The 27,081-nt window shown below is 42.4% G+C and overlaps 1 protein-coding gene and 1 long non-coding RNA gene across 7 annotated transcripts in view; one reads left to right on the top strand and one right to left on the bottom strand.

The window, feature by feature from the left end:
• LOC309529766 overlaps nt 1-27,081 on the top strand; it is a 589,156-nt gene that overhangs the window by 313,390 nt on the left and 248,685 nt on the right. The gene's annotated exons all lie outside the window — the stretch shown is intronic.
• Nucleotides 1-27,081, bottom strand: part of HHAT (hedgehog acyltransferase) — a 195,262-nt gene that overhangs the window by 20,602 nt on the left and 147,579 nt on the right. Inside the window, exon 11 of one of the 6 annotated variants that reach the window (XM_082217680.1) lies at nt 6,703-8,445. The exons of the other annotated variants lie outside the window; for them this stretch is intronic. Within the exon in view, the coding sequence (XP_082073806.1) occupies nt 8,360-8,445 (86 nt within the window). The 3' untranslated portion in view covers nt 6,703-8,359. Of the gene's footprint in view, nt 1-6,702; nt 8,446-27,081 lie in introns of those variants that run through there. 6 annotated transcript variants of the gene reach the window in all.

The raw sequence follows: 27,081 nt of genomic DNA, 5'->3' as shown, positions 1-27,081 counted from the left end.
TTTGCTCACTTCTCATGAAGAAGAGGACGATCGGTTTGGCAAAGTGGTGAGTTGTGAACAGGCCACGACAAATCCAGCGGCTCTTGTTCTTTCAGACAGCAGCAGAGGCCAGAGTGTGCCTCCCCTTGCTTCTGTGGACCAAGGGCAGCTAACCATAGTAGCACAGTCTTCTTCCTGGTGGCGAGACAGAACTCCTTGCAGTTACTCCTCCTCTGGCTAATGGATTGGTCCTCCTCCTGCTGTGATGTTCTTCAAGGGAGGGAGGTGTGAACCTCACAGCAACCCTTGGCTGCCTGGCCAGTGGCAGAGGGCAGAGTGTGCCTGCCTTCAGCTCTGCAGTCCCAGAGCAACTGCAGTTGGAGCTGAGAACTTGACATCCACACCAAAACATGTTAGAATTCCTGCTCCATGATTGCAGTCATAGGATTTTTGTCTTTCACATAACGGTATATGTTTTGACTCCACAGAGTGGGAAGTGATGGAGACAGGATGTTTGTGTTCCTGTGTTCCGTGAAGTGGGACTATTGTCCTTTGTGCTTTTCCTCTTTGCTGTCTGATGCTAGAGAGAGAGGGAGCCATGTTGCAGTGCTCTGTGTGTGTATATATGTAAATAAAGTAGATTAGCCAAAATGCTGAGTTGCTGAGGTCTGTCATGCAAGGTGCGCAAACTCTGCAGATCCCTAAGTGTGCTGGTGTTGGTTGGCATCAGTCGCTGTGATGTTTAGGCAGAAGAAAGCTTATGAAGCTCCCGAACAATCAACCAGGAGGGAGGGAACATGCCAGTCGGGCATGTGTCTCTACCAGGGTCCTACTCGTGTGTAGGCCGGGCTTCTGACAAAACATACATATACACTCATGGGCAGAGCTGTGGTTATGCTTCTGTGGGTTCGTTTCACCTTTCCTTGGAGGGTTAGAAAAACTACCCAACCCCTGCTGGTCATGATGGGTATTAAGAACAACAGCCACATACTGTGAGCAAGGATGGCTACGCAATGCCTAATCCAAATGGCTAGAAAGCTATTGTCAGGACACAGCCTGTGTTCATCCATCCCTGCTGGTGCTTGAGAGATGGAGGAGCAGAAGAGTGGCAGGTGAGATGGCACTATGAATAGACAGCTCTTGGCTAAACAGAGATGGCCAGGATACATGCACACTATCTAAAGCATTTAGAGCTTTGCAGAAGAAAGCCAGCAAGTTGGATTTAATACAGGATCTTTGCGCTGTGTAGGTGCTGGAAATAAAAGTACAATTACAAGGTGCTGTGACAGCTGCAAAACAGTGTTGGAGGCAGCCTCAAACTGTTATGCAAACACTGCTGTGTGTTTAGCATCATATTTGCCCCTCAGAGAGAGAGGAGCCTGAAATAAACAGCATTTGCTGCAGTATTTCTCCCCAGATAATTTCTTGTGATTTATTATATATGCTTATCTTTCTAATTCTAGCATTTTAAAAAAACACACCATCATCATCACCACCAGTGTGCACTTGACCTTTTCTTTCAAAGAGCTGCATTACCAGAAGTCGCCTGCGTAATAAATGAAAGTGTCTGTCTGATAAGAAAGTCTGTAGAGGCCAGCCCTCACATTTCCATAAAATGCATTTTATACAGTTGAATTACGCCATCCTCTTAATTTTTTTCTCCTTTGTTTTAAGAGCGGCAGTGTTATTTTAACTCGCCCTTTCTCCAAATATCTTAGCATGTCTGCAACGCATAAGTGACTTTTTAAGACTAGCCTACTCTATGCTGAGGGGACACGGGTGGCGCTGTGGGTTAAACCACGAGAGCCTAGGACTTGCCAATCAGAAGGTCGGCGGTTCAAATCCCCGCGACGGGGTGAGCTCCCATTGCTTGGTCCCTGTTCCTGCCAACCTAGCAGTTTGAAAGCACGTCAAAGTGCAAGTAGATAAATAGCTCCAGTGGGAAGGTAAACACCATTTCCATGTGCTGCTCTGGTTCGCCAGAAGGGGCTTAGTCATGCTGGCCACATGACCCGGAAGCTGTATGCCGGCTCCCTCAGCCAATAAAGTGAGATGAGCGCCACAACCCCAGAGTCGGCCATGACTGAACCTAATGGTCAGGGGTCCCTTTACCTTTTACTCTATGCTGGGGGCAGTTAGGCTTGGCCTCCAAAGCGGAGAGCAGAAGAGTATGCTAGCCTTCCTTCCTGTCCTCCTTTGGAAGAGATCCTGGAGGTCAATATGAGTAGGAGTTGAGACCCCGAAACCTTATTTTGTATAATGAAAACATGCAAAGTAAGAGTTGAAGTCTCCCACATCTGAAATTAGGTGGAAAGGGCATTAGGTTTCCTCAACCTGCTTTCTCGTTTTGTCTCCACAATGAGAGTCATGAGCCCCACCTCCCTCTCTGGTCCCACTTCCCTCTCCACAGCTGTTGGAGCCAGTGTGGTGTCGTGGGTAAGAGCGGTGGACTTGTAATCTGGGGAACGGGGTTTGCGGCCCCGCTCCTCCACATGCAGCTGCTGGGTGACCTTGGGCCAGTCACACTTCTCACAGAGTGTTTGTTGTGGGGGAGGAAGGGAAAGGAGAATGTTAGCCGCCTTGAGACTCCTTCGGGTAGTGATAAAGCAGGATATCAAATCCAAACTCTTCTTCTTCTCCTCCTCCTCTGACACTTCCATGATACCTGTCCCACTACCGAGCCCGACAACCTCAGATACTAGGAGTAGCTCTGCCTTTCCATAGGGGGATGTTGCCTCAGCCTCCTCTCAGAAGGCAGACACCTGCCCCGTCCCCTAGATGTAGGAGGAGCCAAAGGACAAAGGGCACAGAGCCTTCTGCTTACTAGGCATAGTGAGAGACTGCAGAGATGCCTACTGCACTAAGTTGGGCCAACTCCATTGCTATATATAGGATAGCAAGGGGTGTGTGACAGTCTTCGATCAACCCCTACAGCTGTGGCAGTTAGAGCACCTGACTTTGTTGCAGCTGTATTTTGGGTTAATTATGTGTATTGGCTGGAGTGCCTTAAACCATCCATTTGCATATCTAAACATTAAAGCCTCTGGGAAGAATCCTCCTTTGAGTCTTTCTTCTTCATCAGCTAGGAGCCGAGACACCAGAGGTGTTTCGCATTTCCAGAGGGAGCCACGGCTATATCTATATCTATATCTATATCTATATCTGTATCTGTATCTGTATCTGTATCTGTATCTGTATCTGTATCTGTATCTGTATCTGTATCTATATACATGTATCCACATATAATATGAAGGACACCCCTCTATAACACCTTGTCCATTGCTATGATAGACAGGCATTTCTCTAGTCAGCCAATCAGGGAAGAATTTTAGCTGCCAAGCACAGAGCTTGGATGTGTTTGTAAAGTAGGGTGGGGGCAGAGGGTTCAAGTCAGTAGTGGATGGCATGGTGGGGTGGAAGCTCTTCCCTGATCTTGCTGATGCTGACCAGGAGGGAGAAGGGCAAGGCGGCAGTGCAGTGCAATTGTACCGGTAGGGGTGTCAGATTGACTCTGCTGCTGCATTTGCACTGCACCAAACTCACGGCCTCATTGCCCCTCACCTTTCAGGTAAGGAGCAGTAGCACGTCTACCAGGAGTTTGGGTAAGTTCCTCTGCCCCACCAACTACTTGCTAAAGGAGGAGACGAATGCTGCCTACTTGCTAAGCACATTTTTATAGCCCTTTAATGAGTGGGCAAATAATAAATACAAGAAATCTAACAAACACTTGGCCGAAGTAAACATTATGGATCCCTTATGGAACCATAAAATCAGTGCCAACTAAAATGCAAGTTTTTTTGTCTGATCATTTTGGAGGGTGGGGCTGTCCCGCTGCCTCCCAAACTAAAAGGGAGGGGCTTCAGTCCCCCTTCCCCCCTCACTTCCAGGGACCAGTGCTGTCAAGGGAGTCCTTTTACGAGGGAGAATTACCAATTCAGCTCATCTTTAGCCTTTTTTCTTCTTTCCACGCATTTGGGCTTAATGTGTCCAAACTGTGATCAGTTTCCTATCCCATGCGAGATGATATTTCAATGCTAATTTTAATTTTGAAAGTAACTGCATACTTCAAACGAAGGTGATTTAGAAAACAGAAAGCCTTTTTAGCAGAGGCTCTGAGCATTTTCCAAGGCCATTGTTCCAGCGGCTGGCCGCCCAACCCTAATCTTATTTAAAACCAGGGAAGAGAGAAAGAGAAATATTACCATTTTGTTCTCCAGCACATCACACTTCTTGAAGCTTTTGTAATTAGCCGTGCTTTATTTAAATTTGGCCTTGCTTGCATTTACTAAACTGTGATGTTCCCTACCATTCTCCAGTCTAATAGGGATGTCTGGCCTTGAATTAATGAGGGACAGCAGGAATTTCATACAGAAGCCAGCAGGCATGTGTGCATTTGCAGGATTAAGTGGTAAAAATGGTCCCACTTCCTTCTCTTCAATTTGTGTAATTAAAGTGGGGGGAGGGACACCTTATCTGACAACTGCTCCCACCAAAAAGGTCCCCATACCATGACTTAAGTGTGTTCTGCACTGCCAGCAGAATCCACCCTCACAAACAGCACAGGAGTATATAAAGGAGAGCAACATGTTTTGCTGTATTATTAGAAACTAGCTTCTGGGCATGCACCTCCTGTGTCTAGAGAGGACACTTCTCAAGAGGTTGCCAGTAAATGAAAATATTCAAACTGGCAAGCAGAGGGGACAGCAGCAAGCACTCGCTCAGTTCTCGCTTTGTAATGTGGCAGATCCACCTGCCCAACAAATATGGCAGCAAAGGCTACAGGATATACAAGCTGCAGAAGAGATCAAAGGGGAAGAAAAGGGGAAGCAGGACTTGGTCTAAAAAAAGCAACAGGTAGCCATAAATAATACAGTACTTCCTCCTAAGCAACAACTCCACCTTCACATTACTTTCAGATTTGCAAATTTGAGCGGTAAATAAGCTGGCAAGTAATAGTGCCACTGTATTCTGCTCTGGTCAGACCACACCTGGAGTACTGTGTCCAGTTCTGGGCACCACAATTCAAGAAGGACACTGACAAACTGGAACGTGTCCAGAGGAGGGCAACCAAAATGGTCAAAGGCCTGGAAACCATGCCTTATGAGGAACGGCTAAGGGAGCTGGGCATGTTTAGCCTGGAGAAGAGGAGGTTAAGGGGTGATATGATAGCCATGTTCAAATATATAAAAGGATGTCACATAGAGGAGGGAGAAAGGTTGTTTTCTGCTGCTCCAGAGAAGCGGACACGGAGCAATGGATCCAAACTACAAGAAAGAAGATTCCACCTAAACATTAGGAAGAACTTCCTGACAGTAAGAGCTGTTCGACAGTGGAATTTGCTGCCAAGGAGTGTGGTGGAGTCTCCTACTTTGGAGGTCTTTAAGCAGAGGCTTGACAACCATATGTCAGGAGTGCTCTGATGGTGTTTCCTGCTTGGCAGGGGGTTGGACTCGGTGGCCCTTGTGGTCTCTTCCAACTCTATGATTCTATGATTCTATGGCAAAAGCTACTAGTCCTTGCTGTGGGCTGTCCTAGGATGGATGGTGTGATGGCCTGGGATTTGGACTCGGATGCTGAACCTGAGGGATCCCAGCCTGCACAGGATCCCCTGCCTCCAGAACCAGCTGAGCCGGGGCTGGGGCCTGAGCCTGAAGGGTCCTCACCTGCGCTGGATCCTCAGGTGCAGGCACCAGCTGAGTCTGCTGTGGCTCCTGAGGTGGTGTAATTTACTCATTGCCTGCAGGTGCTCCACTCTCAGCCTTGTCAGAGGAAGCTGAGGTTGCCTCTGAGTCTGGTAACCCTCTAGCCTCTCCTGAGCTGCAGAGGCTCAGGGCAGAGAGGCAGAGGGAACTAAGTTCCCGCAGGAGTGCTCGCCTCCAGGCCAGGAGAGGCGAGTCACCTGAGGATCGGGGCTGCCCTATGCCTCGGGGCAGATAAAAGCCGGCCAGCCCCAGTCCCAAGTTACGGGAGCAACTTTGTTGGTTGCTAGTTCCTGCCCTGCTCTGGCTCCCTGCTTGCTTGTCTGTTCCTGACTTCACCCGACACCCTGCCCTGCACTTCAGCTACTACGGACTGCCTCCACGTTGCATCTTTGACCACGGACTGGACTTGGACCTTGCCTTTCGGGTAACCCACAGGACCAGCCCAGATGGAGACCTCTGCCCCTTCCTCCAGAAGCCCACTCCAGCCAATTCATCATGGTTGATGCACTGCGGAGGGTTGGTCAAGACTCTAGGGGTCCCTCTATGATTCTATGGTTTCTTTGTGGGGAGGTTAGATGATGTCCAATCAAGTGTTATCCCACACTTTCCAATGTAGCTCCCTGTCACTTTCCTTGTCTCAGAAAGGCCAACCTTTTGGGAAAGTGGGCTTGTTACACAACCTCCCAACCAACTATTAGAGCATAACCTGAGTTTGCTGGTGTGTGACTGAATCCCATCTGAAAACAGAGGTGCAGAAAGTACCCTGCTTTCCCACGCTGGATGCTACAGAAGAGGACATTTTCCTCTTTTGGCTTGCTGTTGATGCTGGACAGAGTGCTCCACTCCTCCTCTGCTAGTCCACTCACCTAGCGGCCTATTGCTCTCTGTTGCCTACGGCTACCAGCTGTGTGCTTAAATACAGCACTGTGCCAATTCACAACAGCCAGCGCTGCATGAATATTTATGTATGCAAAATAAACCAATGAATAAAGCAATAAGCCACCAGAGCTCAAGTATACCCAGATGTGCAGTGTCTGGCTATGTTTACTTAGTCGTGAGTCAAAGCACTGACACACATGCTCCTGAAGTGGTGTGGCATAATGTTCTGGTCTTCAGCTGGTGGGATTTCCAATGGCATAATAAACATCAAAGCCACCGTTCCTCCCTACGGATTTTAATTTACAAAAGACGTTAAAATCAGCACCAAAAAACCCCCTTCATCTTACAGTGACTCATCAAGAAGAGGCAAGCTTTTAATCTCCTCTGGACAGCATGTGAAGAATAAGCAACAAGCTCTCTCACGTCTCATGAATGGACTCAAAATGTCATCTGCCACAGGTTGCAATAAGACAGTTGAATCCCTGAACTAAATCCCTGTCCGGGGCACTGGAAATCCATCCAGGCCTAGGATCTTAATCTGGCCATGCAAAATCCAAAGTGAAAACAGAGATGATGGAAAATATTTCAGCTTTCAACCTTCTCAGGTGCCTCCTCCCACCCCATTTCACTTCCAACCTCTGTCTAGGGGGGAAGAGAAGGTAGCTGTGCATCAATTTTAGGCTTGGGAGGACATAAATCTAGAGAAAGAGGATGGTGGAAATTTGGGTTCCAGAAATAATGACATCCTCAGGAGCCAACATTTACTTTCATGATCGCCATCACTTTTGAAATCAAGTGTTCTCAGACTCCACCCTCCATGGTTGAAAACTGTTGAGGGTCTTGGCGAACCAGTGATTTTTCAGCCCGTCGTAGCAAATGTAATGTGCATGCTAGGTGGTGAATGATCTTTAATTGCATTTTTACAGAAAAGCTGTGGTCCACCTGAATGAAGCTTGGGGAGCACTGGTGGTCTGTGAATCACATATTTGGGAACCCCTGCTCTAATCTCTCATGGTCACTTGCACACTGCCAAAACAGATAATGAAAGTGGGCGCAGATCTGTGTAAAATTTGCATATGCTACTTGATATGAAAATGCAAATATAACACATACACTTAAACAGAGTCATTGGTCTATCTGGCTCAGTGTTGTCTACACTGACTGGCAGTGGCTCTCCAAGGTGTCAGGCAGGGTTCCCTACCCAGGGATTGAACCTGGGACCTTCTGCATGCAAAGCAGATGCTCTGCCCCTGAGCTATGGACCTCTCCCATAAATATACATGAGCAGATTATCCCAGGTAGCTGAAAGTATTATTCAAAGAAGGTTCCCCCTTGTGTTATTCATAAGTGCCAAGCGTTCCACATATCTAGCATATCTCTAAAGTCAAGATTACAAAATAATATAATCGCTTTTTAATTGGACTATAATTTAAATAGAAATCCAATCCATCTCACCACCTGCTAATCGAGGTACTGACTGTTGAGGGGCAACTTCTTTTTGTATAATTTTTTGTTAAATTTTCTGTTTTACAATCTAGAATACTCATTTAAACACCCTTAAAATATCAATGACTTCCCTTCTTCTCTTTCCATGCTTCATTTTGCATATTATAAACGCCTGCATATTTTACAAAAAAACAAAACCATTCAGTATTCCAATATTACATCCATCAAAACTTATTTACACTGTTGAATTAATACTGCCAACGTTTTCAAGTAACACAATCCCCCCATATATTCAACAAACATATTCCAATCTTCTCTAAACGTATGTTCTTCTTGTTCTCTTATTCTATATGTTAAGTCTGCAAGCTGATGGGCAACTTCAAAAGCCCTGCTCTCTCTCCTTTCTTAGGGTTTAAAACCTTGCTTCCACAGGACAGGCCTTGAAATAGAGAAATAGATTACTGTCCACTGTCAAGCAAGATGCATGGCCACCCAACCCTAATCTGAACCCTGTAGAGCTCCCAGGACATTCTATACAAGATCTCAAAGTAGCTGTTTTACTACAAAGGAATTTCAGAAATAGACTGGAAAGAGAAGCTGCTGAATTACAACTCATTACCAAACTTAAAACCATGGAAAGACCTGGTTTGAACAAAGACATTGGATTCTTATCCCATTATACATAACTAAGCCATTTCTCACCTTTTCACCCCTTGCCTTTTCCTGTAAGACCTATTACAGTCGTTAAGAGTCGTCAACAGGCTCATCTCAGCTATCTGCCAATCTCCCATTCCCACCACCCTTCTGAGTAATACCCCTCCCCACCTTCTCACTATATAGAAGGATCTGGCAACTTCTGTTTCAGTGTATCTGAAGAAGTGTGCATGCACACGAAAGCTCATACCAAGAACTAACTTAGTTGGTCTTTAAGGTGCTACTGGAAGGAATTTTTTTATTTTGCCTGTAGAGCTGTGAGTCTTATGTGTCTTCCCCAGTATTCTCTCGTTACTGGAGTATCCTTTGGGACTGGTAGGCAGAGGGACTAATAGTAGCTGAAGCCAGAGCCAGTGGTGGAAAAAGCCTTCTCATGACTGGTTATAAGTCAAAAGGCAGGCAGCTTCAAGCTGGTCACCAGTGCCCCCAAATAGACCAGCTCAATGAAGTAGGAAAGAAGTGGACACATTTCAGTCTTGAGGGATCTACTCTGTTTATTACCAGAACCTAAGAGACAGAAAACAGTGGCATGGATACAAGCTGCCATCTAAGGGATGCTCTGCCCAGGGATTTTTCAGTATAAGAATCGAACTCTCGGTGCTTTTATAGAAAAATCTACTCCCGATTTCCACCCAGTCTTTCTTAATTTAGAAAAAAGGGTGTTGTTGTTTTTTTAAAAAAAATGCTGCTTCTAAACAATTATGAGTTTGCTTATCTACTGCAAATCACCCAGAGATCTACCAGCACATCTTGATCTATATATATATTTTTTTTTTTTGCATAACCCTGGGTTAGAAAACTGCAAGGCAAAGATCATCAACATAGCCAAGAGGAAATTACTTTTGAGGTTGTTTTGAATTTGCTAGCTGTCTTCACTTTTTCCAAAAGAAAAAGAGTCAAAGCTAACATTGATTTTCTGCTTCTCAGTAAACCCCCAAACAGACAGTTGTTCAAAGGAACTGACAGAGATGTTGCTGGTGATCTTCAAGGAAGCTCCCTAGATACGGTGCCCTGGGAGACCTCAACGTCACGTTGACAAGAACTCAGAAATTGGGCCTGATATTTGGGCAGACAGTGGAGAAATCTGTTTGTTACCTATCTCCAGTTAAATATGACCAGAGCATGGATTGTTCCACGCTGAGCTGGTATCCACAATGCAAGCTGCACAAAAAAGAAAGAAATCAAGGAAGCTGAAATACTGAGGAGAGAGGGAGAAAACAGTATGAAGCTCCTCTTTCCTGTCTTGCTTCCCATTTTAATGAAAGCCTATATTAAACCAAGCTCCCTGTTCATAGTTCTGATTATGTCAAGTTATTTTAGAATCCAATGCTTTGCAAAGGTTGATTATGGAAATTGTTTTCATGTAAATAACTTCTCCTGTAGTGACATGAAACAGGCCTTTTTCAGTGGTGGCCCCGTTTATGGAATGTTGTCCCCAGTACTAGCTGTTTTTAGGCACCAGGCAAAAACATTATTTTTCACCCAGGCCTTTGGATCTTAATTTTAGCAGAGTAGGGTAGAGTCGGATCCCTCCTTCTCTCTCTCATTTGTGTATTTTAGGATGTTTTTATACTTGTTTACAACATTAATTTTTTGTAAGTTGCTTTGAGTTTCATTTTTTGTACAGAAGTGGCTACTAAGTATGAATAATAATAATAATAATAATAATAATAATAATAATAATAATAATAATTTCTACAAATAGCTTCCTATGAATTCATTCACCGTGTGGACGCTTATGAAACCAAAATGGCAACATCCTCTCACAAGGAGAGTGTATCAGTATGCTTGGTGGAACTTCAATATTTGTTGGAGGGGAGTGAGGGATAGAAAATGAGGTGGGGTGGGAGAGCTTCCGGTTGTGAGCGACGCCATCGCAAGCGGGGATTCCTTCGTAGTGGGGAATCCCGGGTTTTTCGGAGGATTTAGGGGGGTCTTTGGGCGCGTGTGACCCCCTGAAGTAGTGTCTGGAGGGTGTCCAGACGCTCAGGTTCCCGCGAAGAGCCACAACGCGGATCACCCGGCCGCCAGGTAACTCCAACGGGTGCGAAGAGAGCGGCAGGGAGGAGAAGCAGGCTGAGGGGAAGCCATAGCTAACTCCGGAAAACGAAGCCCCGAGCTTGCCGGGGGAGCTCACAACTCTCAAAACCAAGGAATTCGGGCATAAAATATCTTTAAAGGAAGATTAAAATCTCAAAGGAAAGTCCGGAAGGAAAATAAGTAATAATGAGACCAGCGCTGTCTTCAATCAACTTGTGCGCATTTGGGAAGCAAAGTCGTTAAAAGTGAAAGTAAGCTGCCACTCGCGGCTACTGTTTCTTTTCCCCCTTTAAGCTGTTACAAACTAACTGATACAACTAACTCTTTTGAAGAACCAAGCTAAGAGGGGGGAACGGAGGGTGACGATTTACTACTTTAAGGTCCTCTTGGGAATTTTGGAAGTTTAAGCGCGATTTTTTTCCTTTTCTTTTTAAAAGACTGCGTAATAGAGGAAGTGTTTTTGATCCCATTGTTTGGCCGGCCTCCCGGGCTTCCGCCTTTTTTCTCTGCCTTTTCCTTTTTTTTTTTTTTTTGCAAAAGATCTTTTTTGGCGTCCCTCAAGTAACTTACTTGGACTTAATTTACAATACTGGTCTTCCAACTAACACCGAAGAATTTAGGAACTGGCTTGGTAGTCAGAAATACCGTACTATTTTTTTGTTCTCTTTTTTTCCCCCTTTTTCTCTCCTCCTCTTACATGTAACTAGTTAACCTCCAGAGACTCTGAACACCCAGTGGCCAAGAGGATAATTACAATCTGTTTTTTTTTTTGTTTTTTTTACCTCTTTTTTCAACCGATTCCTCACTTGTGGTTCGTGCTCCCTTTGACTGGACTAAAAATGGACTAAAACTGGATCTATAACTACTATAACTATTATAACTAATTTACAAGAACTTATAAGGACTTATAAGGACTAGCCCAATTGGGGCAGAAGGATTTTTTTTCCCCTTTTGTATCTGGTGACTGGAATTGGGAACGCTTTTTTTTTTGTCCTCTTATTTTATTTCTTTTCTTTTTTTCTTCCCCTTTTTTCCTTCTTCTCTACACTTGTCTGGACTTCCCTGTGACCTAAATTGGACTTCCTTGTGACTTAATTGGACCATAACTGGGAAAGTTTTGACTTTACAAGGGAGTAGCCTAACAGGGGCAAGAAGAACGCTCTTTAAACTTTCCTTTTTTCTTATTTCCTTTATTTTTTTTTGAAGTTTTTTGGATTAACTAACCACCACCCCTTGACCCTAGAGGGGGGTAAAACCCGAAAGCTTTGGCGAAAGACCCAACTTTGATATTACTAAGTCAAATTTTTATGAATTAGTGAATCTGTGGGAAAATGCATTGTTGAATCTTAATATGGTTAATTAGTGAATTTGGATTGGATTTTGAATGTTGTAAGTGTATAAGTGCTACAAGTGAGTAAGGTGGGAACCCATAAAAAGGTTAAGGGATAGTAGGACATCAAGGTTGTGTTAACTTTAAATTAAAGGTTATATTGGGAGAATGTTCCACGTACCCAAGAAGGGTGGGGAGGGTGGAACACCAGGAGATAGGAGAGGGTCTAAACCAGATGCACTTTAAAACAGAAATTTTGAAAATGTTTGCTGAAATTAGACAGAGTGAAAAGAATATGGAGGATAAACTGGAACATGTGAATACGAGAATAGAACAGGTGGATATGAGAATTGGGAAAATGGACCAAAAGATAGACGAAACTGTAAAAGAGTTAAGAGGTCAAATTAAAGATGTTTCTAAAAGAACGCAATCTCTGGAAGAAGGAATGAAAAAAACAAGAGTAGAAATGAAGAAAGTGAAACGGGAAGAAGAGAAACTAAAAGCAGGATTATCGGAAGTTAATATAACACAAGAAGAAGTATGGGACGCAATCGCGATGAATGAACTGAGACAACGGGAGGTGAACCTCAGGCTGAGAGCAGTCCCTGAAATACAAGGTGAAAATATCAGAGAAAAACTGATAATAGAATTAGCACAATGGTTGGCAATACAAAAAGAAGAAGTTGAAAGATCAGTCCAAAATGCATTTAGAATAAAAATAAGAACAAATAGAACAAAGAAAATGCCTGGTGATTGCTTGATTACCTTTAAAGATAAAGACATGAGGAATTTAATTCTGCAAAAAAACAGAGAAAAAAGATTAAACATCGATGGGAACTACATAATTATCTTTAAAGATATTCCTGTGAGATTGTTGAAACGAAGAGACCCATATAAGCCATTGGTTCAAATTCTCAAGAAGAACAAGATTGAATTTAAATGGGAATTCCCGCAAGGGATCTCATTTAATTATAAAAGTAAGAAACATAGACTTACTAGTCCGGAAGAAACAAGTAAATTTCAGAGACGCTATAAGGAATTGACAATAGAAGAAGAAGAAGAAAGAGGAGCAGTAGGAGGAGTTGACCCACTGGAGAAGAAGTATTTGGAGGAAAAAGGAAAGGAAAACGCAGAATCGGAGGAAGAAGAGGAAGAGGAAGAAGAAGAGGAGGGAGAAGAACAGGAAGAAGCCAGACACTAACTAATTAGATAATTTTTTCTTCTTCTTTCTTTTTTTTAATTGGGAAGGAAAGATGGCGCTGAAAATATGGAATTGGAATATAAATGGAATGAACGATAGGAAGAAATGAAATAAAATTGAACAATACCTAAAAAAGAAAAACTTAGATATCATCTGTCTTCAAGAAACACATGTGGCAAAAAAGCATAGGAAAATTTTGATTAATAATAGACTGGGAAACGAATTTGTATCTTCGGATAAAGGGAAAAAGAGAGGGGTTGTACTATATGTAAAGAAGAACATTGAGGCTCAACAGATTTTTAAAGATGAAGAAGGAAGAATAATTGCAATACAGATTAAATGGCAAGGTGAAAAAATAATAATCGTCGGGATCTATGCACCCAATGGAAACAAGACCGATTTTTATAAAAACCTGGAAGATAAGCTGCTTGAATATATAGACCAAAAAATGATACTTATGGGAGACATGAATGGGGTAATCTCACTGGAATTAGATAGATTAAGAGAGAAAGATGTAAGTAGAGAAGGAAAACTGCCAAAGACTTTTTTTACCATGATAAAAAACCTTAATTTAGTTGATATTTGGAGACTCAGACACCCGCTGGAGAAGCAATTTACGTTTCACTCGGAACCAAATCAGTCTCTATCAAGGATTGATCAAATCTGGGTCTCTAATGAGTTAACTCCAAGAATCCGACAGATTGAGATTCAACCAAAAATAATATCTGACCACAACCCAATAAAAATGGAGGTTAAAGATTATGAAGAAAGATCATTTAGGTGGCGACTTAATGACTATCTCCTGGATGACCAAAAGCTTATTCAAGATGCAAAGAAAAAACAGTCAGAATACTTTGTGGATAATATGAATAAGGGTACAAAAATGAGTGTGGTCTGGGACGCCAGTAAGGCAGCGATAAGAGGATTATTTATTCAACAGAATGCGATTAAGAATAAGAACAGGGAGAAAAGGAGGAAGGAAATTTTAAAACAAATAATGGACAATGAAACTAAATTAATCAAGAATCCAAACAGCCTAAAAATAAAAGAGAATATTAAAGTCCTACAGACACAGTTCGCGATGATTATAAATAAAGAGGTGGAATGGAATATCAAAAGGCTTTGACAGAAAAATTTCGAATTTGCTAATAAATCTGGCAGATGGCTTGCGTGGCAAATTAGGAAGAGGAAGGAAGAAAGTATAATCAATAAAATTACCTTAGATGGAAAAGAAGTAGAAAACCCTAAAGCTATCAGGAAAGGATTCTTGGACTATTATAAACATCTATACAACAACAGAGAAAAGAATAACATGAAGAAAATAGATAGATTCTTAAAAGGGAAAAGTGTGCAAAAGATCCCGGCAGATAAGAAAGACCGACTGAATGCCCCAATTGTAAATGAAGAAATAATCGAAATCATAAAAGAACTGAAGAAAGGGAAGGCACCAGGACCAGATGGCTTAACATCTAGCTATTATAAAGAATTGAGGCATGTCTTAATAGTACCAATAAAGGAAGTTATGAACAATATATTGAAACAACAGGACATCCCAGGAACATGGAAAGAGGCCTTCATTACACTCATTCCCAAGCAAGATGCCGATTTGACACAAGTAAAGAATTATAGACCAATATCTCTGCTAAACACAGACTATAAGATTTTTGCCGGAATATTAGCAAAAAGATTAAAGAAAATACTACAGGAAATAATACATGTTGATCAGGCAGGGTTTCTTCCGGGCAGATTGATGAGAGATAACGTTAGAAATATAATAAATACTTTGGAATACCTGTCTGCAAGGAATGAGAAGTAAGCCTTACTAATGTTTGTGGATGCAGAGAAGGCTTTCGATAATGTGTCGTGGGAATTCATGTTGAAAAATTTAGAAATGATGGAGGTTGGGAATGAATTCTATAATGGAATAAGGGCAATTTACTCGGAACAGAGAGCTAAATTGATTGTGAATAATATGCATACTGAAGAATTTAAGATATTGAAAGGTACTAGACAGGGGTGTCCTCTCTCGCCGTTGCTATTTATAATAGTACTGGAAGTCCTTTTGGACTCAATAAGGAATAATGATAAGATTAAAGGAGTGACAGTCGCTAAAAATGAATATAAGGTTAAAGCCTTTGCCGACGATATTGTGATAACGATTGAAGAACCCAAAAATAGCTTAAATGAGGTACTGGAGGAAATTGACCAGTTTGGTAGAGTGGCTGGATTTAGCTTAAATAAGAAGAAAACAAAAATAATGGTTAAGAACATTGACCAGAGTTTAATGGAGGAATTGCAACGAGAATCAGGAATTGATGTAGCCAAAAAGGTAAAATATTTGGGAATATGGTTGACCCCAAAAAACATTGATTTATATCAGAACAATTATATTCAGGTGTGGAACGGAATTAAGAAAGATTTAGAAACCTGGGCTAGATTGAAACTGTCCTTTTGGGGCAGAATATCAACGATCAAAATGTGTGTGCTCCCAAAGATGATATTCTTGTTTCAAATGATTCCCATAATTAGGGGAACAAGTGTATTTAAAGAAGGCAAAGAACGCTCTCGAGATATATCTGGCAGGGCAAGAAGCCAAGAATACAATTCAAGCTGTTGACAGATGCTAAGGAAAGAGGCGGTTTTGCCCTGCCGGACCTGAAATTATATTACGAGGCGTCTTGTCTTTGCTGGTTAAAGGAGTGGATAAAGTTAAATAACAACAAATTATTAGATCTAGAGGGTCACGATAATAGGTTTGGATGGCACGCCTATTTGTGGTTGGAGAAGAAGAAAGTCCACAAAGGTTTCACTAATCATGTTATCAGGGGCTCTATAATAGAGGTTTGGGACAGGTACAAAAATATTCTGGAATTTAAAGTTCCGCATTGGTTGTCACCACTAGAGGTAATGTCGGTAAAAAATATTAATATGAGACCAAATTGGATAACATATGGTGAATTGGTAGTGAAAGAGCGGGAGAAATGGAAACTGAAGCCATATGAACAAGTTAAGGATCAGGTTTATGATTGGCTGCACTATTTTCAGGCAAATGCAATGTTTAACAAAGATCTTAAAGAAAGGGGCTATATAGAAAAAGTGTCTAAATTTCAATCAGATATAATTGATAATGATGTTAAGATAATTTCGAAAATGTACAAAATACTTTTGGAATGGCAAACAAAGGACGAGGAGATTAAGTCGGTCATGATCAAGTGGGCCAGAGATTTTGGTTACAGTATACAATTAGAGGATTGGGAAAAGGTATGGAACGAAAACATGAAATTCACTGCATGTACAGCACTAAAGGAAAACATAATGAAGATGGTGTACAGGTGGTATATTACACCGGCAAAACTGTCAAAAACGTACAAGACATGTAATAGGTGCTGGAAATGCAAAGAAAAAGAGGGATCTCTCTTTCACATGTGGTGGGATTGCAGGAAGGTGAGGGGTTTCTGGGAATTGATTTACTATGAATTGAAAAAGATGTTTAAATACTCGTTTGTTAAGAAGCCAGAATCCTTCCTATTAGGTATAACAGGAAGAGAGATAAAAAGACGGGACTATAAACTGTTTCAGTATGCTGTTACAGCGGCAAGAATACTGATGGCCCAGAGGTGGAGACAGGAGGAAATACCGACTTTGAATGAATGGAGGATGAAACTCATAGATTACGCAGAATTGGATAAATTGACTGGAAGAATAAGATATCAGAAAGATCAAAAATTCATCGAGGACTGGGGAAAGTTTGCGGTATATCTGGAAACTATATGTGATCAACAAACAACGCTAGTGGGGTTTAAAGAGACTTTGTAATACTGTAAGGTATATTGCATGACAGAATCAGAGAGGTGTAAACTAATTGTAAATCAGCAATATTATATAGAAAATGCGAGAAAATAAGAAAAATGGATGATTGTGGGAGGTGTTGGTGGAGGTTCAAAAACTGTAAATATGTAATTATGGTTGTAACCAATATAAGCAAAAAGAAAATTGAATAAAAATCTAATTGAGAAAAAAAGAAAGAAAATGAGGTGGGGTGGAATGGAGTATCCTGTAGGCATGGATGTCTAGATTCCCTGAACAGGAACATTCACAATACCTGCTCAGACTAACGGAATAGGACAATTATAATAGTACATACTGTAGATATGATTTTTAAAGAAGTATGTGGAAAGGCTGGAACAGGTCAACCTTGAAACAGGCTTGTAAAATTAACCCAAACCCAAAACATATGCATCAAACTTGTTCAAGAGCCAACCTTCACGAAGTGGAGGTGAATGTAAAGCATTCATTGACTACACATGCATTAGTCAAAACTATTTCCCATATCTCTTCCCAGAATCCTGACCGCACCAACGCCTGTGTACAGTGGTGCCCCGCAAGACGAAATTAATTCGTTCCGCAAGTTTTGTCGTCTAGCGAATTTTTCGTCTTGCGAATCACGAAATCCCATAGGAATGCATTGAAAATCAATTAATGCGTTCCTATGGTCAAAAAAAGTCCAAACAAAGCCAAATTTGGTACAACAACAGTTTATTAACTGCTCTTTAAAGTCACACATACTGTAAAGAGCAGTTCAAAAATTGAAGGGAAAATAAATTAACTTTATAAACAAAACATGTCTTTGTTTTTAGACAAAGGAAACAAAGTCGCGAGACGTTTTCGTCTTGCGAAAAAAGCCCATAGGGAAATTCGTCTTGCGAGGCAAATCGAAAACGGAAAAACCTTTCGTCTAGCGAGTTTTTTGTCTTGCGAGGCATTCGTCTTGCGAGGTACCACTGTATTTCCATTTCTTATTCCTTTAGCTTTGCCTTATCATTCAGACAACAAACTTGATGATAAAGCTGAAGACCCTGTATTTTCATTTGGCCTATCAGCAAGGAAAAGAAGGATGAGAATTAAAAACCTTTCCAACAGAGTCAACAGACGCGACTCTACAGCTTCATTTTTATGGAAATTTAGAGAAGCAGAGATGTTATGTCCAAAGCAATAAAACTTCATCCTAAAGTGTGTGGTTTTTTTCTTGCTAAGGCAGGATGCAAGGCCTGAGCTGAGGTGGGGAAAGGCATCTTACTCTACCGGAAGCCCACCTCCTCAGTAAATATATTTTCTCCACTATGCCAGAAATTGCCTCTCACTCTTCCTGCATCTAAATAAACTCCAGACTTCATTTGAAAGCATTATTGTCTTGTGAGAATAAAGCAATAATTATTGAGTGCCCGTGTGATTTCTATTCTTTTCTGAATGAAACAGAAAGTCAAGGAAACAGTGGTTTGCAATTAAGGAGCTATCTTGGTGTAACAAAATATATCTCCTGGAAGAGGAAAGACCACTCAGGAATAACTGAATGCTACTGCACACATTCTTCTGGCGCTGTGGTCTAAACCACTGCCGATCGGAAGGTCGGTGGTTCAAATCCTCGCGACGGGGTGAGCTCCCGTTACTCTGTCCCTGCTCCTGCCAACCTAGCAGTTTGAAAGCACGTCAAAGTGCAAGTAGATAAATAGGTACCACTCCAGCGGGAAGGTAAACGGCGTTTCCATGCGCTGCTCTGGCTTCACCAGAAGCAGCTTAGTCATGCTGGCCATATGACCCGGAAGCTGTCTGCGGACAAACGCCGGCTCCCTTGCCCAATTAAGCGAGATGAGAGCTGCAACCCCAGAGTCGGTCACGACTGGACCTAATGGTCAGGTCCTTACCTTTACCTTTAAGCTACTGAAGGTAATGGGGCCCTTTCACCAGAAGCGGCTTAGTCATGCTGGCCACATGACCCGGAAAAACTGTCTGCAGACAAACACCAGCTCCCTCGGCCAGTAAAACGAGATGCGCGCTGCAACCCCAGAGTCGTATGCAACTGGACTTAACTTTCAGGGGTCCTTTACCTTTTTACTGCACATATTCTTCCCCCGCAGTAAGTTCCCATTAGTCTACAGTTAAAGTAGTATCATTCCACATTAGACAGTCATGGTTTCCTTCAAAGAATCCCGAGAACTGTTATTTAAGGGTGCTGACATTAGGAGACCTCCATTCCCCTCAAGGAGCTACTTCAATATTGTTATTATTGTCTTGTTGTTCGCTGCCCTGGTCTCCTTCGGAAGCAAGAGTGGGATAACAACCCAGCAACTCATCATTATCTTCCTCCTCACCATCTGGCCCTTTGCCCCACACAGAATATGTCTTAGGCTACCCCTGACATTTCCCTTTTGTTATCACAGCACAAGATTTGGGCAGGCTACCGCTGAGCGTTCCTCATATGCTATTTCTTTTCTAAACATTCATTATCTTTGTTGATTGCTTCTGAATCCCTTCATTTTTTTTTGACACTCAGTATAGCAATCATCAAGAACGATGCAATGTTGGAAAGATAATGCGTGTTTCTGAATACAGTGCTTTTAAAGCAAATAAAACTGGCACATGTCTAACCACTCCTCTTCTTTGAACATGGGGTGCTAACTATGTTTTGCATAGGAGATACCTGTCGGCTACGATAAAACATTGCCAATCACATTGGCCTGGAATTAAACCCAAACTGTAGCTCCTTATATCCACTGTGTTTTCTGGTCTTGTGTTTCCTTTCCGCACGCAGAAGTTGGTTTCAACAGGGATCACCAGTAGGCATATTTTGAATTTTGAAAGTCTTGGGGAACCAGTAAAAAAAAAAAAAAAAGACAGCGCACTAATAGCAAAAGCAACCTCAACACGGTTTATGCAGCTATGGAGTTTTCCATTAAAAAATTCCAAACCTTGCCCAACACGAACAAGAAAGAGCTCATATGAATTGCGCATTCATTTCATGACATTAAAGAAGCAAACCTCTTTCCCCATTTCCCTCTCCGGTACAATTAGTTACCAGTCTCTGATATGCCATATTACAATGCATGTCAGGCGAGACACGCCAGGATGTTCAGACCTATCGTCTCCCAAGTGGTCTCTGGTGCTGCAGGGGGCAGCTGCCACTACAGTGGAGTCAAGCGGTTGTCTTCTCTGTGATGTTTGAAGGCTCCCTCCCTCCCTCCCTCCCTCCTTCTTCTCTCATTTGTTCTCATTTACTAAGCTCACAGATCCAAGAACAGCCACTTACATACTTTCTCCAGCTTTGCTATCTTAGTATTAAGTACAGTGGTACCTCGGATTAAGTACTTAATTTGTTCCGGAGGTCCGTTCTTAACCTGAAACTGTTCTTAACCTGAAGACCACTTTAGATAATGGGGCCTCCTGCTGCTGCCGCGCCACCGGAGCACGATTTCTGTTCTCATCCTGAAGCAAAGTTCTTAACCTGAAGCACTATTTCTGGGTTAGCGGAGTCTGTAACCTGAAGCGTATGTAACCTGAAGCGTATGTAACCTGAGGTACCACTGTATAAAGGAAGATAACATGTTTGCATATCACTAAGGCATATTTGAAAAACAAGTCATTGTGATTTAGTTTACCATACACATGCCTCAACAAGCTTTTTGGCTGATAAAAGTGAGATTGGGCTAAAGTTGTAGATTTTGTCAGCCTAATTCTGTTATTGGGAGCTATCCCACAACCCAATGACAATTTGTGCTTTTGGCTGGCATCTGTCTGTCTTGGGAGACAATGGAAATGGTTTGACCTTTTTTTTTTGTAATTGGGTGAGGAAAGCCAATCTGTGTTGATTTCAGCCAGACCAACGTGGTTGAAGTCAGCAGAGGCTGACTGCAAAACACAGCTGCTATATAATGCATTGCAAAGAGAAAATGCATCAGCCCAAAAAAAGGACATATATTTGCATACAATTTGTATATGCTAGTTTACATGCACACACAGAGAGAGAAATACTTAAGATAGTTTAGACAGAAATATAGTAGGGAAAACTGTGACCCGTGGCTGTTCCAATGGATGGGCAGTTTCCAACACCCTGGTTCTTTATCCTTCAGCTGGAAGTGGTTTAAACAGCTGATCACACAGAGGACTATTTCAAAAGGAAGACTGCCATCTGCAGATGGACGCATTGATGAAGCTACAGGCTGAACACAATGTATAAAACTGCCTTTACTACCCTCCAGAAGTGACGCAAACTTCTTTTCTTGTTAAAGGAGACCAGTGCTGTATTTTCTTGGGTAAGTTCCTTTCCGAGACGGTTAACATTTTACAAAATTGTTTTAAACAATGCAGTCACCTCACTTTTAACCTTTAAGGATGTCTTGGATTAAAAGCCTAAATAAACAAGCAGATTGAGCTGCCATAACACCGCTTAAGAATCTGTCCCATTGATCGTGCCTCGAATTACACTTGCTTTATTCTTGCGTGATTTGAAGAAACCTCTCTCGTAGTGTTAAGGAAAATCCTATTTGTGAATAATCTCTCTCACTAGAGACATTGTTTGGAAATCATTCATCCCCTTGTGTGGATTAGCTTGGTAATGCTACCCAAGGTCAGTTTGCCTGCGCTGGCTATCTCAGCCAGCCATGTAGCTTGCCTGCTGCTGCCCAGGAGACTTTAATTTGTACGGTCTGATTTATAAATTCCCTTCCCCCACCCCACCATTTTAATTCTTGCTTCATGCAGGTGAGGGGTATTTATTTTAGCTCAGCACACTGTGTGCAATCAGATCTGTTTTGAACTTTGCGCTCTTCATGGCATCCCAGCTGAGTTTCCCTCTGCCATTGCAGAGAGAATTACTCTTTCAAATTAAGGAATTTAAAAGGGAATAGATTTGCTTCCAGAGGCAATTAATCCTCATGTGAGGGGGCAGCTGCCATGAACAACCCGGGACCCTGTTTTTCTGGCTGCTGACAGCTAGGCCTGAACACAGTAGCTTGCATTCATATTTCAAGCGCTTCCTGCTTAGATTCCCCCGTGCCCCTCCCAAAACAAGGAGTGTTCTTTGAGCAGTTGCATCCTGGTAATTTTCAAAAGCCAAAGCCAAATGGTGCCCTCAAGCAGTCTTCTTTTTAAAAGAAAAGAAAACAAAACCATAACTTTAATAACAGACAAATCGTTTCCGCTTTATCTGTCCCCTGAGGCAGCTGCCACATTCTGCCTAACGGCAGGGCTAACCCAAGACAGAGTCACTTTCACTATGACAAGCCTTAGAGTGATCTACTCAATCTTCATGGCTTATTGAGAGTTGAAACTGAATTAGCCTGTGCTTTTTAAAAAATAGGTACCAGTGTGTGGGGGGGGGGGGAGGTACATGGAGGCTGGACAAACCAGTTCTATTGCTGGGGCAGACACTGCAGACTACGTCTTATAGATATTAGTAAAATTTTGAAAGCCTGTGTCTCTACTGTAACCAATAAAGGTCATGGCCACTTTAAACTCCATTTCCAGTTGAAGTGTCACTCTTGCTCTCTAGTTGGCCACTGCCCCACACTTCAGGTACTGGGAGAAGGGAGTGACTAAAGACTGCTACTCCCCAAAAAGTGTAGCATTAAGATTAGTAGTGAAACTTTTACGTCTGGAAAGAACCACAGAGTTGCGCTCTGCACTATGTTCCTTCATCAACCTTATTCTCCACAATAATAATGCTTTCCGTATAAATACTAGACTGGGAGCCATTATATATATATATATATATATATATATATATATATATATATATATGCAGGTTTTGGTGTCTTCGGGTGTCTTCCCGTGTAAGAGTCGGGGTGTCTGTGCGACGTTTCGACGAGGTCTCACTCGTCATCTTCAGGCTGGTGCTTTCGGCTTCTTGTTACTGGAACAGAGCAGAGTCTGGTGTTTGAGTTCCTATAAATACTGTTGAGGGGTGTGGTGTATAGCCTCCAACGTTCTGGGCAGAGAGGAAGTTCCTAGATTAGTGTGCCTTTTCTTCTTTTGTTCCTTAATTACTTGAGGGATATCTTGGGTGATTTCATGAGTGATATTCTGAATATCACTGGGTGGGTCATTAAGTGTAGATTAGTTGCTAAAGCTCTCGTGTCTTGACCTCTTGAGCTTGTGAAGAGTTTTTCTGAGAAGATGGCTGTGCTGCATTTAGTTGTGCTCTGGCTTGGCTTCGTGTATAGGGGCGAGCTATGGTTTTGTGCCTTGTGCCAGCCAGATCTGTGTAGGGATTGCAGGGGGGTGCAGCATCCGGAGGTGCCACTATAGTTTGGCTACTGGATGGAGTCTGTAATATGTCTGTGGAGAGGGTCTGGGTTTGGGTCTGGTGTGGTTGATTGGTGACGGCGTTCTGTGTGCCTCTGGTTCTGGTGTCGGTTTTTGTGGGGAGGGCTAATTTCCAGATGTCTGGCAGGCGGGACGTGTCGTCACGCTTGTTCATGTTGTGAGGGTGTTTCTCTATCTCGATGGCTTCCATGATTATTCTCTTGTGGTGATGTTCCATGTTAAAGAGCAATTTGGAATCTGCAAAATTAATTTCGTGTCCTGTTTCTTTCATGTGTTGGAAAAGAGAGGAAGTTTTTTCTTCTTTTTTGACGGCATTCTTGTGTTCTGTGATACGTGCATTTATTCGTCTGTTTGTTTGTCCAATGTACGTGGCTGGGCAGACTTTGCAGGGTATTTCATAGACCCCTTGGTTTTCCAGCTGGATTTTGTCTTTTGGGTTTCTGAGGATATTGGCTATTTTTTGGTTGGTGCAAGAAAGGGGAGTTGGTTGTTGTCTTCTATTTCCATAGTGAATTGTATTTTGGGGTGTAGGCTGTTGAGAAAAACTTTGGCTCAGATATGTTGACGACACCTTTGTAATTTGGCCACACGGGAAAGAAAAACTAGATAGCTTCCTCACACATCTCAACAGCCTACACCCCAAAATACAATTCACTATGGAAATAGAAGACAACAACCAACTCCCCTTTCTTGACGTCCTAATCTACAAAAAACCTGATGGCTCCCTAGGACACACTATCTACCGGAAAAAAACACACACCAACCGCTACTTACATGCACAATCACACCACCACCCTGCACAAATAAACTCCGTAGCCAAGACTCTCATCTCCAGAACCAAACGCCTGGCTGACAAAGACCACTTGACAACTGAGTTACAGAATCTCTCAAATGTGTTAATCGCCAATGGATACCAGAAAAACAGGGTTACGAAGCTAATCCAAAAAGAAACACCCCCCAAAAACCAAGACACAGAAGAAAACAATGGCATGGCCCTCCTTCCTTATATCAAGGGCACTACAGACAAAATCAGCAAAATCCTCCATAAACACAATATCAAAACAGCCTTCTGCACCAACCAAAAAATAGCCAATATCCTCAGAAACCCAAAAGACAAAATCCAGCTGGAAAACCAAGGGGTCTATGAAATACCCTGCAAAGTCTGCCCAGCCACGTACATTGGACAAACAAACAGACGAATAAATGCACGTATCGCAGAACACAAGAATGCCGTCAAAAAAGAAGAAAAAACTTCCTCTCTTTTCCAACACATGAAAGAAACAGGACACGAAATTAATTTTGCAGATTCCAAATTGCTCTTTAACATGGAACATCACCACAAGAGAATAATCATGGAAGCCATCGAGATAGAGAAACACCCTCACAACATGAACAAGCGTGACGACACGTCCCGCCTGCCAGACATCTGGAAATTAGCCCTCCCCACAAAAACCGACACCAGAACCAGAGGCACACAGAACGCCGTCACCAATCAACCACACCAGACCCAAACCCAGACCCTCTCCACAGACATATTACAGACTCCATCCAGCAACCAAACTATAGCGGCACCTCCGGATGCTGCACCCCCCTGCAATCCCTACACAGATCTGGCTGGCACAAGGCACAAAACCATAGCTCGCCCCTATACACGAAGCCAAGCCAGAGCACAACTAAATGCAGCACAGCCATCTTCTCAGAAAAACTCTTCACAAGCTCAAGAGGTCAAGACACGAGAGCTTTAGCAACTAATCTACACTTAATGACCCACCCAGTGATATTCAGAATATCACTCATGAAATCACCCAAGATATCCCTCAAGTAATTAAGGAACAAAAGAAGAAAAGACACACTAATCTAGGAACTTCCTCTCTGCCCAGAACGTTGGAGGCTATACACCACACCCCTCAACAGTATTTATAGGAACTCAAACACCAGACTCTGCTCTGTTCCAGTAACAAGAAGCCGAAAGCACCAGCCTGAAGATGACGAGTGAGACCTCGTCGAAACGTCGCACAGACACCCCGACTCTTACACGGGAAGACACCCGAAGACACCAAAACCTGCATTCCTATACCCGTGAAAATCTACGAAAGCATATATATATATATATATATATATATATATATATATATATATATATATATATAAAATATATATTGGGGGTAGCCATTTTTAACATTTAGAATGTCTTTCAAAATGATTTTTTAAAAATGCTTGATTTCTGCACACCCAGTGAGTTAACGTACCCACATTCTTCTGCTCCCCACGAGAGCACAGTTTCCTACCGGAAGGATAATCACTGTTATTTACTGCAGCTGGGAAAGGGCGATAAGTAACAAAAGTAAATATATGTAGAATTTCCATCAAAGCTTCAAGAATAATGATGCTTACAGTTAAGGGATGTGTGTTTTTCTTTTTTTAAAAAACACACACCAAAGAGATGTAATTTACAATAAGACAAAAACACTTTTTCCAAATGATTTTTTGTGCAAATATGTGGAAGGCAGACTTTGCAAAGAAATTGCTACATTTTAAACAAGTTTCAGCCTTAGTCTAATAAAATATTTAAGGCGATGGGGATTAGGCTGGAGTGTAGGGGAAGACATCAGGAGTCAGTTTAATATTATTCTGCTGCATTGGTCAGCACAATGGTGCCCTTGAGGTCTTTCCTTGGTGCTCACAAAGCCTCTGTGCCCCCCCCCCTCACTGCTCCCTTGGTCATGAGGTGGGGAGAGCAATTATCTTTCTCTCCACTTAAAAGCACATTGTGTGTATACTACCCTTCATCTGTAGATCTCAGGGCAGTTCGCAGCATAAAAACACAAGATAAAATCACAAAATACATAGCAGAAACAAGAACAAACCAGTAACCCCATTCCTCACCCCCATGGAGCAGAAGGAGGAAGATAGAAGAGTGACACTCTTTCCTGCTTTATCTTTCAGCTCTATGGTGCTTTCCAAGGTTCAGATTAAGGGCTCTTCCAGACTTCTACTTGTCCCACCACGCCCCGCCCCTAGCAAAACCCAACCTTTGCCGCTGAACCACAGCAAAAGTCTGTTGGATTTTCCACGGATTGATGTTTGTTCTGATTCAGTGCCAAAGAGCGAGTTTTCCCAGGGAAAGCCATGGGACAAACAGAAAACTGCTCAGACCTGAACTTTCTGGACATGGGACAAGTGGAAGTGTAGACAAGCCTTAATTCTGCTGGATCCAACTTTTATCCAGATACATTGGGAAAAGGAATTGTGTGCACATGTGCTTTCCTTCTGTCTCTTGGGGGAAGTGATCGGGGGAAGAGAAGTGAGCAAAGGGTTGGAGCCCAGGGCACCTGCTCAAAAATCCAAATTCTAGCAGGAGCGACTCATATAAAATATAATATAACTCATATAAAATATAATAAAATATAACTGTTGTTCACATGCACGTCCAGAATATGTGGCAATACAAATATCAAGAGCATCCTTTTAAACAGTACAAGCATAATTGGGCTGCACATAGTATTGCTTCTCTTTGCCCGAGCATCATCGCACCTACTCATCCAGGAATCAAAGCCCATGGCAAGAGGCTACCATGTCTGGATCCCAACTGCATGGGGGAATTGCACACAGAGATGAATGGGAAGAGAATAAAATGTCCTGCATGCTGGATATGCATGTGTCTGTGTTTGACAGTAAGACACTGTGGATGG

This window comes from Podarcis vaucheri, assembly GCF_965113315.1.
Source record: "Podarcis vaucheri genome assembly, chromosome: 3".
Taxonomy (NCBI): domain Eukaryota; kingdom Metazoa; phylum Chordata; class Lepidosauria; order Squamata; family Lacertidae; genus Podarcis; species Podarcis vaucheri.
The sequence above is the reverse complement of the archived record's forward strand: the minus strand, read 5'-3'. Positions and strand labels throughout refer to the sequence as shown.